Here is a 14,671-nt window from a genome sequence, read left to right on the forward strand (position 1 = left end):
CCTCCACACACACACACACACGGGCAGATTCACCACATCTGGATCCCGCAGAGTACAGCAGCAGCTTCTGGACAGACTTAATGGGGGAAAAAAATATCTCCTTAAAACCAAAACAATCCCTGTGAGCGGTCTGCAGTGTTTGAACAAATGGAGGGGGGTTAGATTAGAGGATTCATCTCCCAAGTGTGGTCTCTGGAGGTTTGGATGAGAGGTGGGAAGAAGATGGGGGGAAATGACTGATCTCAGCAGGGAGGGGGAAGTTAGCCTCGGGGTACATAAACCCCATCCTACCGCCCACCCACCCTTAAAACAGTCTCTATCCCAGCCTCTCAATCCCACAGAAGCGTATCATTTGAAATATGACATAGTTATGTTTTCATTCACCTAGTGTCTTTCTCATATACGGCCGTCATATTCACACTGAGGGACTTTTACAGTGTAATGTTAGATGCACTCCATGGTGGAGACGGAACAGATGTCAGCAAAGTGCTGCAGGGTGATGTAACTGAAAGAGTGATGTTACGAGCCAGTGATGGTTGGAGGGAGGAGTATGGGACGAGTATAACCACAGACTGCACAGAGAGGAGATGGACAGAGAGACAACAAAAGTGAAACCAATGACTGTATACAGTATAGTTATTGAGTGAATCATAACTCTGAGGCTTGCACTGAGGGATGTGAGAGGGAAGTGCTTCCTTTAAATCACTCGGTTTCTTTCCTCTGCTTTCCTTGGGTAGGGGGGGGGGCATTAGTCTAGTCACTGCAATAACTAAAAGGCCCTTGAAAATATTCAGCCTCTTCTTCATATATTTCATGCGTTCTGCATGACTGGGCTCACGGCTCAGGTCCTGCCTGCCCACTCAAACTGTGGGTCAGCGGCTACTGGACATCTTGGGATGGGTAGGTGGTGCGGCTGTTTGGAGGTGCCAAAACTCAATTTGCACCTGTCACAGCACTCGTCCCACACAGGCTAGACAAGGCATGTCAGAGGAACCGCATCAGAAAGTGGGGGCTAACGTGTGGGTCATACACACACACACATGCGTGAATTAAGATGTATATTCATGAACAACTCAGTTGGAAAGAGAGAAAAGATGAGTGACAACTTGAAGATCAATCCAGTTCTGTGTGCAGTGGGGACACAGCAGGATACAAGACAGAGGTAGAGATGGGCTAGACTAGGAAAGAGCGACTATAACGTTTTAGAAACAATGTTTCTAGAATCAGTAAACTCTGAGTAGGGCAGAATAACTGATTCTCTCTGTATAAACAAGCATCAAAAACAAAGTCCCTATGCAAGGCATCATCTGACATCTGACATGTTTTTTTAACAAACTTTAATAAACAATGGTTTGCCTAAAAACTGACAACACAGAAAGTGCTGTTATGCTTGGCTTTCCGTCCAGCTTTGTCCCTGGCCTTTTCCCCAACAGCTCCATCTGTACAGCACTGCTAATCTCCTGTTATTGGACCAGATGGTCTCCTCTAAGAAACAATGACTCATAAGAGGTCAAAGATGTACATGTCCACAGCATGTTTCTGAAGGCAACTCCTGCCAGTCAGGCAAAATAACACACATACTTGGAGGACCTACTGGTCACTTTGCTTACGAACACCAGAGCCGTGCCAAACAGGCCACCATGTTCCCTCTGAGCATAGCCCATATATGACTAACACTCAATACTTCAAAACTCAAATCTGAACCACTGTGTACACTAGTAGACAAACAATGGGTTTGGCTATTGACTGGAGTAATTGCTTGTTGGCTGTCCCATCGCTAATACCACATGTAGTTCATGAGGTCATGGATAAAGTAGGACCAGTAGGGGTTGTTTGGCTCAAATTTACAAGCTTTTCCACCCAGTGCCATGTCATTGGGACTGCAGCATGGTGCAAGAAAAATACATCCCTTAAGTTTAACTCATACACAGTGTCCTCAGAAATACAACTAGACATACTTGTCTTCTGTTTTGTCTTGGGATTTTTTTTTTTATCATAAAAAGTGGGCAGGTGAAATGTTCTTATGTAAGTACACTTAAAAGTGTTACATAACCAGAAAGACTGAAAGGGCTAAAAGCTACATTACTCATGGGTGACAGCACATCTCCCTCTATTGGCAAATGCTTTCAAAGACAGATCAGGGGCCATGCAGCTTTCAGTTTAACCTGTAATAACAGCCACCCTCCGCTGGTGAAATTCACCCAATACCAAAAACACATAACAAGGGCGACTGATGAGGCAACGCACATCCAAAGATATTTTCACAGGAATTAGCAAATGTAACAAGATTCAAAATCATTCTGGCAAATATAGGATTTGTGGTGGTTTGCCACGGACATGTTACAGTGTGCTGTTTGATCTGATGATAAAAATAGATCCAATACATAAAAAGAGGCTTGCGTACATTAAGGAGGTAAGACTGCTTTGTGCTCGGACACACAAAGATGTGAGAAGACGGTGTCCTCAGAATCAGCTCTTTGGACATATACATACTGTACAAAGGAAAACAGAAACACACACATACTGTACACACAGGTACACAAACACCTCCAACGTGCCTGTCTGTCAGGCTCCGTTCCCCCCCCCCCCCCCCCCCCATCCTCTCGTCTGCCAGTCTGAGCCATAAATATAGCAGCTTTCAGGCGCAGGTCCCCACAGCCCCCTCTCCCCTTCCCCCTCTCTGCTCCGTGCTCCTCCCCACCGCTGTGTTCTATTTCAGCACAGTCACCATCTCCCTTTCTCTCTCTCTCTCTCTCTCTCTCTCTCTGTCTCTCTCTCCCCCTTTCTCTCTCCCTTTTTTATTTCTCTCCTGTTCGCTATACTGCTGCAGCCCAGTCCTCCATCCCCCCAGCAAATTACCATCATCCACACGACTGCTGGCATGAGCCCCACGCACAACAACACAATGCCTTCAGACACGGTCCAGTTGTGTGAATTCTCACATAGGCTACATGAGCGCGCACACACACACACACACAAAGACACACATACACACACAGGCAGACAGCCACATCAGTAACACGTGCATGTGTTTGTCTCAGCACAGACACATGTTTACATCAACACATACAGCCTCCATCTAAACAATAACAATAACAACAACAACAGCACTCACTCACCCCACATTTTCTGTGACTTGTTCCTGTCACACACACACAAACACACACACAGCTTCCTTGGCTACAAGCATGTGTGCTGACACGATCACCTGACACAGGGACACCAAACGCGCCACCGTTCCGAGAAAGCACCAGCACTAGACAATAACAATCACAATCACAAGGCTGACGGGAACAGCGTCATCACCTCTCTCCTTCTCTCTCTCCCTCCCTCCTTCCTCCCCTCCATCCCCCACCTTCACATAAACACAAGACTTACCCCCAAGCCCCATCTCCTCTCCAAATCTACCCCAAACGTGGCTGCAGGTAGAAGGGAGGGGGGGGATTGTCTGGATGCACTTACATAGTCTCTGTGTGCTCCTGTTTGGAACAGGTGGCCTGTCCTTGCTCCGCAGACTCCACGGCGCCCATCCTCCGGCAGGTCGGCTGCCCCCCCACACTTGATCCCTCGCCCCCTCCACCTCTACCTTCCTCCTCCTCCTCCTCCTCGCCCTGCTCAGGTCTCCCCTGCTCTCCTCTCAGGCGCTCCTCCGCTCGGCGGTGGTGGCTCTGCTGTGCTGCAGTGCAGACACAGAGGCTCCGCTGGCATCAGGAGGATCTCCCTCTCTCCTCTCCTCTCTTCTCTTCTCCTCTCTCACTTGCTCACTCACTCTACCAGTAGCATCTCTAAGCCTGACTGACTGGCTGTCTGTCTACCCTCTACCTCTCCCTCTCTGTCTCTCTTCACTCGTTCTCTCTCCGCTGCCTTTCTCGCACTCTCTCTCTCTCTCTCTCTCTCTCTCTCTCTCTCTCTCTCTCTCTCTCTCTCTCTCTCTCTCTCTCTCTCTCTCTCTCTCTCTCTCTCTCTCTCTCTCTCTCTCTCTCTCTCTCTCTCTCTCTCTCTCTCTCTCTCTCTCTCTCTCTCTCTCTCTCTCTCTCTCTCTCTCTCTCTCTCTCTCTCTCTCTCTCTCTCTCTCTCTCTCTCTCTCGTGCGCGCTCCGCAAGGTCTCTACATCACCGAGGGGAGGAAGCTGAGTCTCTTCCTGTGTCCGTGGCAACAGCAGCCCAAGCAAGCAAATCAGCAGCGGAAGGGTTGAGAGAGTGTGTGCGTGTGTGAGAGAGAGAGAGAGAGAAGGAGGGAGGGAGGGATGGAGGTGGAATGTAATCCGTAGCGTTGAACGAGGGGGAAAAATAGACAGAGAGAATAAGATGTGGAAAGCGTATGATGCTCCTTTTCGTTTAGGCACCTCCCCTCTGCCTTAATCTGCCACTCACAGGGGAGCCTGTTCCTTCCCTCCTCCCCCTTTTCATCTCTCTTGCTCTCTCCTTCCCTCTCTCTCTCTCTCTCTCTCTCTCTCTCTCTCCCCCTCTCTCACTCACCATAGGGACCAGTCCGATTCAAAAAGACAAGCAGATTTTTCCCGTCTGTATGCACCCTAATGCAAACAATAGGAGACCCCATGTAGAGCAGATTGACAACTTTTCACACCCTCTTTCTTTCTCTCACTCTCTCTCTCTCACAAACACACACACACACACACACACACACACACACACACGTTAAGCCAAATAAAACCTTCTGGCTCTCTCCCCGTGTCTCATGTCACATGTAAATACACACACACACACACACACACACACTAAGAGCTTCTGTCTTTCTCTCGGTTTCCCCATATCTTTCTCCCTCTCTCTCTCGCATGTTATTTTCACTAGTCTACACAATGGAAATGTCCAGCAGTTGGTGTGTGTGTGTGTGTGTGTGTGTTGGTGAACTGATGGAAGTGAAGGTAAACAATGGAGGCTGACAGAGTGGGAACTCTCTACTGTACATGGCTGTGTGAGGCTCTGTGTGTGTGTGTGTAGGCTCTGTGTGTGTGTGTGTGTGTAGGCTCTGTGTGTGTGTGTGTGTGTCTTTTTCCTGTGTTGTGACTGTTCCAATTTCCCCCACTTGACCTTTTTTCTCTTTCACATGACACACAGGAGGGCATACACACACACACACACTTCACCAGTCTCATTATCCAAGAAATTTTTAAGTGGGTAAATGGAAGATCAATAATCCTGACAGTGGCATTTTTCCTCACTGATTGAGTTGGAGCCATCTTCCCTAGTGTATAAGTCACAAGCACGCACACACACACTTGTCCACTTTTGTCTTCAAATGTCCTCCACAGATTCCTCTCTTTCCTCCAACACATACCGGAGATGTCCCTCCCAGCGTGAGTGTGGGGGGGGGGAGGCTCTGGGTCCATTTCTGCCTCTCTCACAGCCATCTTCAAATTAATTCTGTCAATCCCCCAGAGACCCAGGACACACACATGCACTCATGCCGTAAAGATCTAATTTACTCGCCCTCACAGCAAGCATCTGAATATTTCAAAGATGCCTGTGGAAAATTAAAAATGGGAGCGGGTGCCCACGATGTGTGCTTAACAGCAGGAGCAGTAAAGAAAAACAATGACAACAGACATGTAAGGAGAAACACAAGAGACACAAACAAAAGCAGAAAAGAAAACAGGTCAGTGTTTAGCCCAAAGCATTTGAAGTGACCCTCCCCACATACCATTAACCACTTCCTGATTCTACTGTGTTAGCCGGTATCTGTGGGAAAGTGGAGGAATGGTAATGTGAGGATTATGAATCCATTGTTGAGTCCAGGAGATGAACAAAAGGCTTTTCACACCAGGGCCTGGGCACTACCTACTCCTTTACATGGCCTGGAGTCTGAGCTGATGTGCTGGGGCTGGCTCAGAGCCGGCGGTGGTGGCAGGTTAGACGGTGCTCTGGGTGTTTATTATTCTACTGTGCGGAGGAAAAGAGACAGTGCCAAGTTATTCTTTTCGACAAGGGACACTGTGTTCAACAAAGAGTGTGTGTGTGTGTGTGTGAGAGAGAGAGAGAGAGTGTGTCTATATGTATGTGTGTGTGTGTGTGCGTGTGTGTGTGTATGCGCGCACATCTCTGTGTGTGATACACAGATTAACCTAATTCTACCCTTGCTCTAGAAAAAATGACAAAAAGACAGCAAGAAAATCAATAAATCACTGGCATAAGCCTTGCTGTTGATTATTGGTGAAGTCACATACAATATTCACAGCACATGTGTTCTCATGTGTAAAGGGACACACACACACACGTGCATCCACACACACAAACCCACACACACGCACACCCCCCCGACACCCACACACAGCCAGCGGGTATTTAAGAGTAATTAGGGCTCTGGTGGGTTCAATTCTTTGCCCAAGGTCAATACAACCACCCAAACCCACACCCACCACTCTCTAACACCCCTCCCGTTTAAAGGAAGCCCAGCCAGGCTACACATCAATACAGAGCCCCCAGAAACAGATACCTCCCTCTCATGAATCATTCAACGAACACAACAAACAACGTCCAACCGCTGAAAATACACCACAAAAGCAAAAAGCTTAAATCACAGCAGGGAAAGACAGAGAGAGACTGTGTGTGTTGAGAGAAAAGAGAGTTAGGAGAAAGTTTAAAAAAAGACTTGAAATGTGAGAGATTTGACCATGTCCAGAGGAAGGCTATCTTGTGATTCACCATCTAAGCCGTGGTGGGAGAACAGGGTGGATTCCCAGCACCTGTGCCTCTGGGGAGCAGCATGATGTAAGGCTGCCTTTGTCCCACTCCCTCTTTCATTTGGAAAGGTACGCTAGGAAAAGGGAGGGCAAGAGAGACGCAGAGAGAGAGAGCAGGAGATCTGGGCATACATAAGAGAAAAGTAGAGGTAGAAGAGGAAGAGGAGGAAGAAGAGAGGCAGAATGAGAAAAGTAGCATGAAGGAGAAGAAGGGGTAGCAGGAGGAGGAGAAGAAGAGAGAGATTGCGCCCTAGCAACAGGGCCTGTGATGGGTAGGGAGGAAGAGAGGCAGACAGGTGCTGAGGCAGGGCCGTCTCTGGGATTCGGAGTGTTTTAGTTGCCCGCTGGGCAAATAAAATGAGAAAGCCATTATCTCTCCCGCCCTCAGACACAGCGCGTGCACTGTCTCCTCTCCCTCCTCTCCTCCACCCAAGGCTAAAGATGGGCTCTAATCAAATGACAGCCTACCACAGAGCAAAGTGTCAAGACATGGTGGGGTATAATTACTAACGCTCAAGATAATGCATCAAAATGTGAAGGATTTCCTGCATTAGTCTAACAATGAGCTTCTAAATGGCACCGCTCAAAGTTTTCCAGTCCTGCACATTGTTAAAAGCTTTTTATGGTGGTGCGGGCAATTCAGCCAAAAGGTCCATATTGATATCAAGCCAAGCATGACACTGCAGAGGGATCTATGCATAGAATAAACACGTGAGCATGTCCCACCAACCCCCTGCCCCCATCAAAACCCAGGCCCACACACAGCACAGCACAGCAGCCCTGGCTTGCAACTCAGGCGCTCCCACACAGACGGAGGAAATTGAGAAATTAAATTTTCAAACGGCGCAGCCACCGAAAGATATTATAGAGGCAGGTTTTTTAAAAGATTCATAACCTTGGCCTGAGGAATCTAGGTCGTCTCAGCATATGTGCTTCACTAAGTGAAGTACCGATACATTGTGTGTGTGTGTGTGTGTGTGTGTGTGTGTGTGTGTGTGTGTGTGTGTATGTGTGTATGTGTGTGTGTGTGTCCATCTATGTAAATCCTGCTCTAATAGTCTGTTTTCAATTACATTAACCTGATGAGCTGAATACACCGACCACAAAGCCATCCAAATGCATTAGTTAATCCTTTAATGCGATGAATTCAGACCACACTAGGCTTTTTGAAACACCTCACCAACAATCCCGCCACACCTGTATAATCCTTGATCACATTGAAGGGAACCGAGCTCTGTAAGGAACAGTCCCAGAACTACAGACCCAAACTTCCTCATCAACCATCCCTCAGTGGTGCCAGTGATCAAGTCCGATGCCTTAGTCCTGATGATGGAAATCCAGCAAAACGAGTTTGTGTAAGTCTAACTGTCCAGCCCCATGGACCCTCATCTGTGCTCTAGCAGACCTGTTGCTGATGGGGATTCTGTAGGGCCGCTGGGCAGGTAGAGTGCAAAGTCATGGTGTTGGCATCCATGGGAGGCAGCTGGGCACAGGTAAAATCAGTGACCAATGCTAATAACCCCCAATGCCAATCTTTCATTCATTTGATAATCCAGCAATGCTACATAGAGATGATTTTAACCACCATTCAATTTCATTTTCCATTTAGTTGTGAGACTTAAAAAGTCAGATATTTTCTACCATAGTAATTCATACAAACTTTCACTGTTACAGAGAGCTGATTCACATGATAGAGAATAAGAACTGAACGAGTTAGCCCATCATTCCAACCACTCAATACTAAACTAGTAGTCTTGTCCAGATTCTATACAACAAATACTAGAATCCTAAAAGCATGCCTTCTGTTTCAGTCACTGCTGCACTAGATGAATGATGCGCTCTTTAACAACCTTCACTGCCTGAATGAGGTGTGCACAAATAAGGCTGAGGTGAAACAAGGAAAGAGTGATCTGGAAAAGTAGGACTGAGTGCCTTTCACAGTCAGTGTGATGGAGCATTCTCAGCTCATCCAATGGCATGGCCTTAATAGCTCCTAATATCTCAGCCTGCCTCTGCTCTTCTCCGTCGTCGGCTCTCATCGGCCTGTCTCTTCGCTGCTGTCCGTTAGAGACGTTGGGGGCCATCTGTGGTGGTAAATCTGGCATCCCCAAAGAAGGGGAGAAACACTGTGCGTTTTTAAATAATGCATGGCGGAGAGCGCGGTTCCTCACTCAACACTGAGCCTGTAAATAGCTCGGAGCAGGTCTGCAGAGAGGGCCCAGGCTCGGCATGACACGTAGCACACACGCGCCATCTGCTGGCCAAACACTGCGCTACATGTGGACAAACCCCATGACGTCCTCCCAAACACTGACTCACCGGCTTGTGCCAAGCAATGTGAGTGGGGGGCGGGGGGTACTGGGGGATTATTAGCCATGGCCAAAATGACATCATCGCAGATTTCTGCTCTCTACAGCAAGATGCTTTGAAGAGAATCCAGAGACTACTTACAATGAGACTAACCATATAATAAGCAGATGGTGGATGGAATATAAGGCTGTTATGATGGTACTGAAGTAAACAATAAACCTAATTGCCAAAGGACTACAGTATATTCCCCACTCTGCCCACAGCATGTTAGAGGATTACTCAGTGTAAATCCAGTGCAGTCTACTCTACTCAGCAGCCATCCACAGACCATAACACACCCCTGGACAGACAGGCACTGCGGCATGAACATTTAATGACCACTATCACAGGGCAGACTGGTGGATAAGGCAGCACAAGGCAACGTTCAGCAGGATACCCAACAAATGGCTCCAAGCTTAGCTTATCTATCAATGCAATCATGACTATGTCTGCTGCAAACAGACATGCAGACAATAATTACCTTCCCGGTTAAAAAATAATTTTGGGAGGTATGCAGACACAGAGCCAGGTTAATATTTCCTTTCTGAAGCTGGGGGAGCATTTGACTGGAGTGTGCTGTCTAGGGCTGCGTAATATTTGCTTTGATTCAGTCTAGGAAATCAAGGCGCATCCTCAGGCTTTGTCTCAGAGTAGCACATTCAGGAGCTTGAGGCAATGGAGAAAATAGGGTGGGACGAGAGTAGCGTGTGTGTGTGTGTGTGTGTATGCCACAGAGAGAGAGAGGTGAGACAATGACTCAGCATACCAATAGTAGGGGCCAGAGTACAAGAGAACAGAGAACAACACATCCCCATCTGACCCATCACAAACCCTTCTCTGAAATGCATTAATTAATTAAAAGACTGATGATCAGGATCAGGCTGTTCTCTATTGCAATCCTATTTTAGAAAAATACATTGACAGCATTGAGGAAACAAGGGTTTGTATTTCCCACTTTACAGTACATTTCAAAAAAAATAAATGAATAACTTTTCAGCAAGCCAAGCCCGGGGAAGGACCATCACAGACCCGCCACCGCCGTCCCAGTCTATGAATGAATGTGAACCCATTTTACTGGACCCATTACTCATTACCCAATCAGTCTGGAATGAGAGGAGGTGCCTGCCAGCCAGCAGCACATGTTTTATATGGCAACAGGAACCAAAATTACACCAGCAGTGCGGAGCCAGTAAGAAACCAGAATAGTGTGTTACCTGACAAAAGAGGGGATGGGCGGCCACTCCTCTGTGTCCTGGGCTGGAGGTGGAGGTGGTGAAAGTGGTGGAGGAGGCGATGGAGGAGGTGGTGGTGGTGGTGGTGGGGCGCAGGGGGCTTCAGGGACAACAGCAGGAGGAGGAGATGGAGGAGATGCAGGAGGGGGGGAGACGGGCTCCGAGGCCGAGGCTGGGGGGTTCCTGTCCGGAGGGGTGGGAGGAGGTGTGGGGAACTCGGCGGCGTCCCGGAAGAGATGAGCGGGCAGGGCAGGAGGGAAGGCGTGGTGGTCCGCCGGGGGTTTCGGGGAGGGAGGGACGGAGTCGTTCCTCTCAACAAGAGGGGGTGAGGAGGACCTGTGGAGGGTTGGGACAAGAGAGGACTCAGGCACGGGGCACATCGGGAGTGGAGCTGACCGAGAATAACTGCACAACTGGCAAAACCATGCCAATGGATGGAATTACAATCATGTGTAGCAAAGTGATCATGACCACACACACAACACACACAACACACACAACACACAACACACACACACACACACACACACACAGACACAGACACAGACACACACGAGGTTCTTTGCACTTGCTTTTATGCCCTAACCATCACACATTCACATTATTCAAAACCAATACAATATTCACATTGAACAAAAACTAGAGAGCCTAAATATTGCAGCAAGATTTCAACAAAGCTCCTAGTGTTCGTATAGTAAACACATGTTCCACTGCATTATCCTTTATGTCTGCATGTGTGTCGCCCCTGATCTCGGGGTGCTAACAGGCAACCGCTGGCTGAGCTTTCCCAGCAGCAGGCACCTGGGAGCAGGCTGGCATTCATCCATCCATCCCCCCCCCTACCCCTCCTACCTCCGGCTGGCCCCTAATCTGACAGGCAGTGCGACGGCCACCCCTGCAGCTGCTCCTAGTCGGGGTTGGGGGGGGGGGGGTGCAGCCTCTGGTGCGCAGCTAAAAATACATCCACAACTCTCCAAGCACACGCCAGTGCCTCCAAAACACGCCCTCAACAACTGTGCATAGCTGAGGCCTAATCAGCTGGCCTGGGTGCCTGGTCTAAGAATGCCTCCCTCTATCAAATATGTCCTCAGCTGCCCATTTCCTAAAGAGAAACACACAACCTGGTCGAGGGTTCTGGTGCCAGCTAAGCCTGGAGAAGCCACACTGCATTTGCTAAATACGCTGCTGACATGGCCGTGGTCATGATTTAAATCCCAGGTCTGCCCTTGGTCAGCGTATGCTGTCCCATTTTATTTGGACTTCATTTGTGCTTACTTAGGGCCACACCCAAAAGGGATGCCATTGTGACAGGCAGCTGTTTAGATGTCACCAGGAAGCCCAGGTTTTGGCTGCTGAAACACATCTGCAGTCTCTGCCTTTTCCCAGAGGACCACTGGACTGTAAGTGATTGAGACTTTGATGGTCCAGACCTCCAGAAAAACCAGGCCAGACAATAATAACAGCTCACTCGGTCACCAGAGACTATAACCATGGTGCCCTGAGTGAGAGAGTGAAAGTGAGAGAGAGAGGGAGAGGAGGAGAGAGAGTGAGAGTGAGAGTGAAAGAGAGAGAGTGAGAGAGGGACAGAGCGGAAGGGGATGAAAGACAGAATGAGCTTAGGACACTGTAAAATAACAAAATAAAAACAGAAGTGGGAAAAAAGAGGGAAAATGATAGTTGTGCGAGCGTGCGCGAGAGAGAGGCACAGTGAGGAGTGAGACAAAGAGAGAGAGAAAGGGCCCGTCCCAATACCTCCCCTACCCCTAGATTTTTGCCCTAACCCTCGTTTTTGCGCGTGCACGTGTAGGGCTAGGGTGTCCCATTACTTTAGGGAGCAAGGGGAAGTGCTATTTTCCCCTTAAAATCAACCCTCAAAATATAGCCAGGACCAATGCAGGCTTAAAACGAAGTGGGAGATGAAATTACCCAGGATACCGTGCGAGCTCAGTGAGTCGGTCATTGTTTTCATATATTTTCGCAAATAAGCATATTAAAATTTCGAAATATGTTGGAATATGTTAGTTTGATGCACATCTGATGGACTGTTGAGTTTTGAACACTAATGTTAGAAAATATCTCACGAAGCTATCTGACGATGTTCATGATAGCTGCTGATTGCTTAGAGAGAGTCTGCCCATCAAATAACGTTATAAATCAATCTGGGTAGTTTCGTCAATATTTAGGATGTGTGTTCTGGCGTTCACATGAACACGAACACGAATGTCTTTGTTGATTAACCAGACGTAGATAAACCAGCACAGCCCACACAACAATGACCGCTGGAACGGGCATGTTCCTGAATGAAAATAGTAGCAGGCTACTACCGGTAGACACGTCGGCGCTGCGCGTGACGTAGGTGAGCACGTTCGCTACGCTAATTTGCATATAGTGGTGTCCTAATTCATAGGGAAAGATCTTCACCCCCACTTCCCTTGTCGAGGGGGCTTTAATGTTGAACAAAACCAAGTGGAAGTTTTAAGGGGGGAGAAATGGGACGGGCCCAGAAAGAGAGACACAGTGAGAAGTGAGACAAAGAGAGAAAGAGAGAGAGAGAGAGAGAGAGAGAGAGACAGTGAGGAGTGAGACACAGAGAGAGAGACACTGTCTCTTTCTCTCTAACACACACACACACCATCATTATGCGATGATGTCACTGTGAGTGGTCAGGTACAAGTGGTCCTTTATCCCGCTCTGGAGATGATGTTGTGTTGGTACAGGGGGGCCTCACATCTGGAGACCTCCATTCTGGACCAGTAAATCAAAGCTTTACAAGGAGCTAGCAGCAGCAGGCAGAGCAGATCTCACAAATAAAAACAGAGAACCCTCTTGACCCCAGACATACCCTGCCACGGATTAGACACAATTATATTAAACAAACAAAAACCATGCTCATTAATACACACAGGCACACACTCAGAGACAGAGAGAGAGAACAATAATACCCTGACTAATCTGACAAATGCACCTGGAACAAGAAAACAGAACCCCGACAGTGTTTAATAGCTGACAGACTACAAATAAATAAAAGTGGCCAAAGGAGTTGGCATTTTAGTAGCATATAAACATAAACACAATGCTACTGCTGTGCACGGCTTCACACTTCAACCCCTCACACCCCCAGAGCACATTCCCTGTAACTCTAAATGACTGCGCTTTAGAGGCTCATTACGCTGCGGTTCAGCTGGGAACTAGAAATGAGGCGTGTTCTAATTTGCGTTTAAAAAAAAAAAAAAAGTGCTGACTGCTGAATTGCCATTTCCTTCAGAAATATTCCTGCCAAATGCTGGAAAAAATGCTGGATGGTTGTCCCAGTGTTTGTAATAAACAGCTTTGTTACTTCCAGCCTAATCCCAAAGCCTGTCATCAATTACCATGGCAACATTTGTTCAACACACTCGCTCAGCATTCAGTTTCCGTGCCAACCATGGCTTGTAAAGGCGTAAGAGCAACGTGTGATGAGTCACACTAAATGGTATTCATGTTAATGTCAAAATTGTTTTAGGTTAAGCAGAGAAACGACTGGGAATGTGAGTAGAAAACACATACATGTATAAATATGACACTGTTGATGACGTTGACATGACGACCATTAAGTTTACTAAAATATATACCAGAGTATTTTTAGTGTGTCAAATTGTTTAAGCAAATGCGCTCATGGCAATGCTCCACTGCTATCTCAGCTTGCTGATTAAGGAAATTAGGCCATTTCAGCAAAAATATGTGATGCCATTATCATAATTATAGAGCTGGATTGCATTCCACCTCACAGCTGCTGCAGCCAACCACAGAAACACTTGTCGGTGTGACCTTCATGGAATTCAAGTTTCTGAAGTAATAAGCTACTTTACAGCTGCCATGACACCCAAACAGCTGAAATGGACGTTTGTAAAGCAGTGCACTGTGAGTACTGAGGCAATACATCTTCATTATCTTAATACGAGGAGGATTTTACAAATGATGGTAAACTCAAACGATTTGCATCCAGAGTCAAAAGTAACGTCGTGCCAAAAGGAATTTGAATCTGCCAACAAAAAAGTCAACACACGCTCATTTCCTTATCCTTTGATGATGCATACTACTTCAGCCCCAACATGGACGTAGCTGACGCAGTTTGCCCATAGAGTGTAAAACTTGATAACGTCAGTGAGAGATGCTGGACAATGTCATACAAGCACAAGAATAAACCAAATCCAACTAGCTACTAGAACTCTCTGAACACTGAAAAAGTTAAAGGTTATAATACTACAATATTATTTGCTATTGCTTTTAGTGTATTATTTATTATAGCCTACTAAAGCAAAATGATGATGAGCAATAATTCTTAGTAAGCACAAAATAAGAACTAGTAAGAACTAGTAAGAACTGACCATTTATAAAGTCAGTGGAACCT

The 14,671-nt window shown here is 47.2% G+C and overlaps 1 protein-coding gene across 8 annotated transcripts in view; it reads right to left on the bottom strand.

The window, feature by feature from the left end:
• The window catches only part of tacc2 (transforming, acidic coiled-coil containing protein 2), a 68,580-nt gene that overhangs the window by 26,890 nt on the left and 27,019 nt on the right, over positions 1-14,671 (bottom strand). For all 8 annotated transcript variants that reach the window (XM_076285850.1, XM_076285845.1, XM_076285849.1 and 5 more), the window contains one exon: positions 10,264-10,617. In XM_076285850.1, the coding sequence (XP_076141965.1) occupies positions 10,264-10,617 (354 nt within the window). The remainder of the gene's footprint in view (positions 1-10,263; positions 10,618-14,671) is intronic.

Source organism: Alosa pseudoharengus, unplaced genomic scaffold (genome assembly GCF_046254945.1).
Source record: "Alosa pseudoharengus isolate Yale_2024_CS ecotype anadromous, Long Island Sound unplaced genomic scaffold, YU_APseudo_1.1 YU_APseudo_1.1_scf_15, whole genome shotgun sequence".
Taxonomy (NCBI): domain Eukaryota; kingdom Metazoa; phylum Chordata; class Actinopteri; order Clupeiformes; family Clupeidae; genus Alosa; species Alosa pseudoharengus.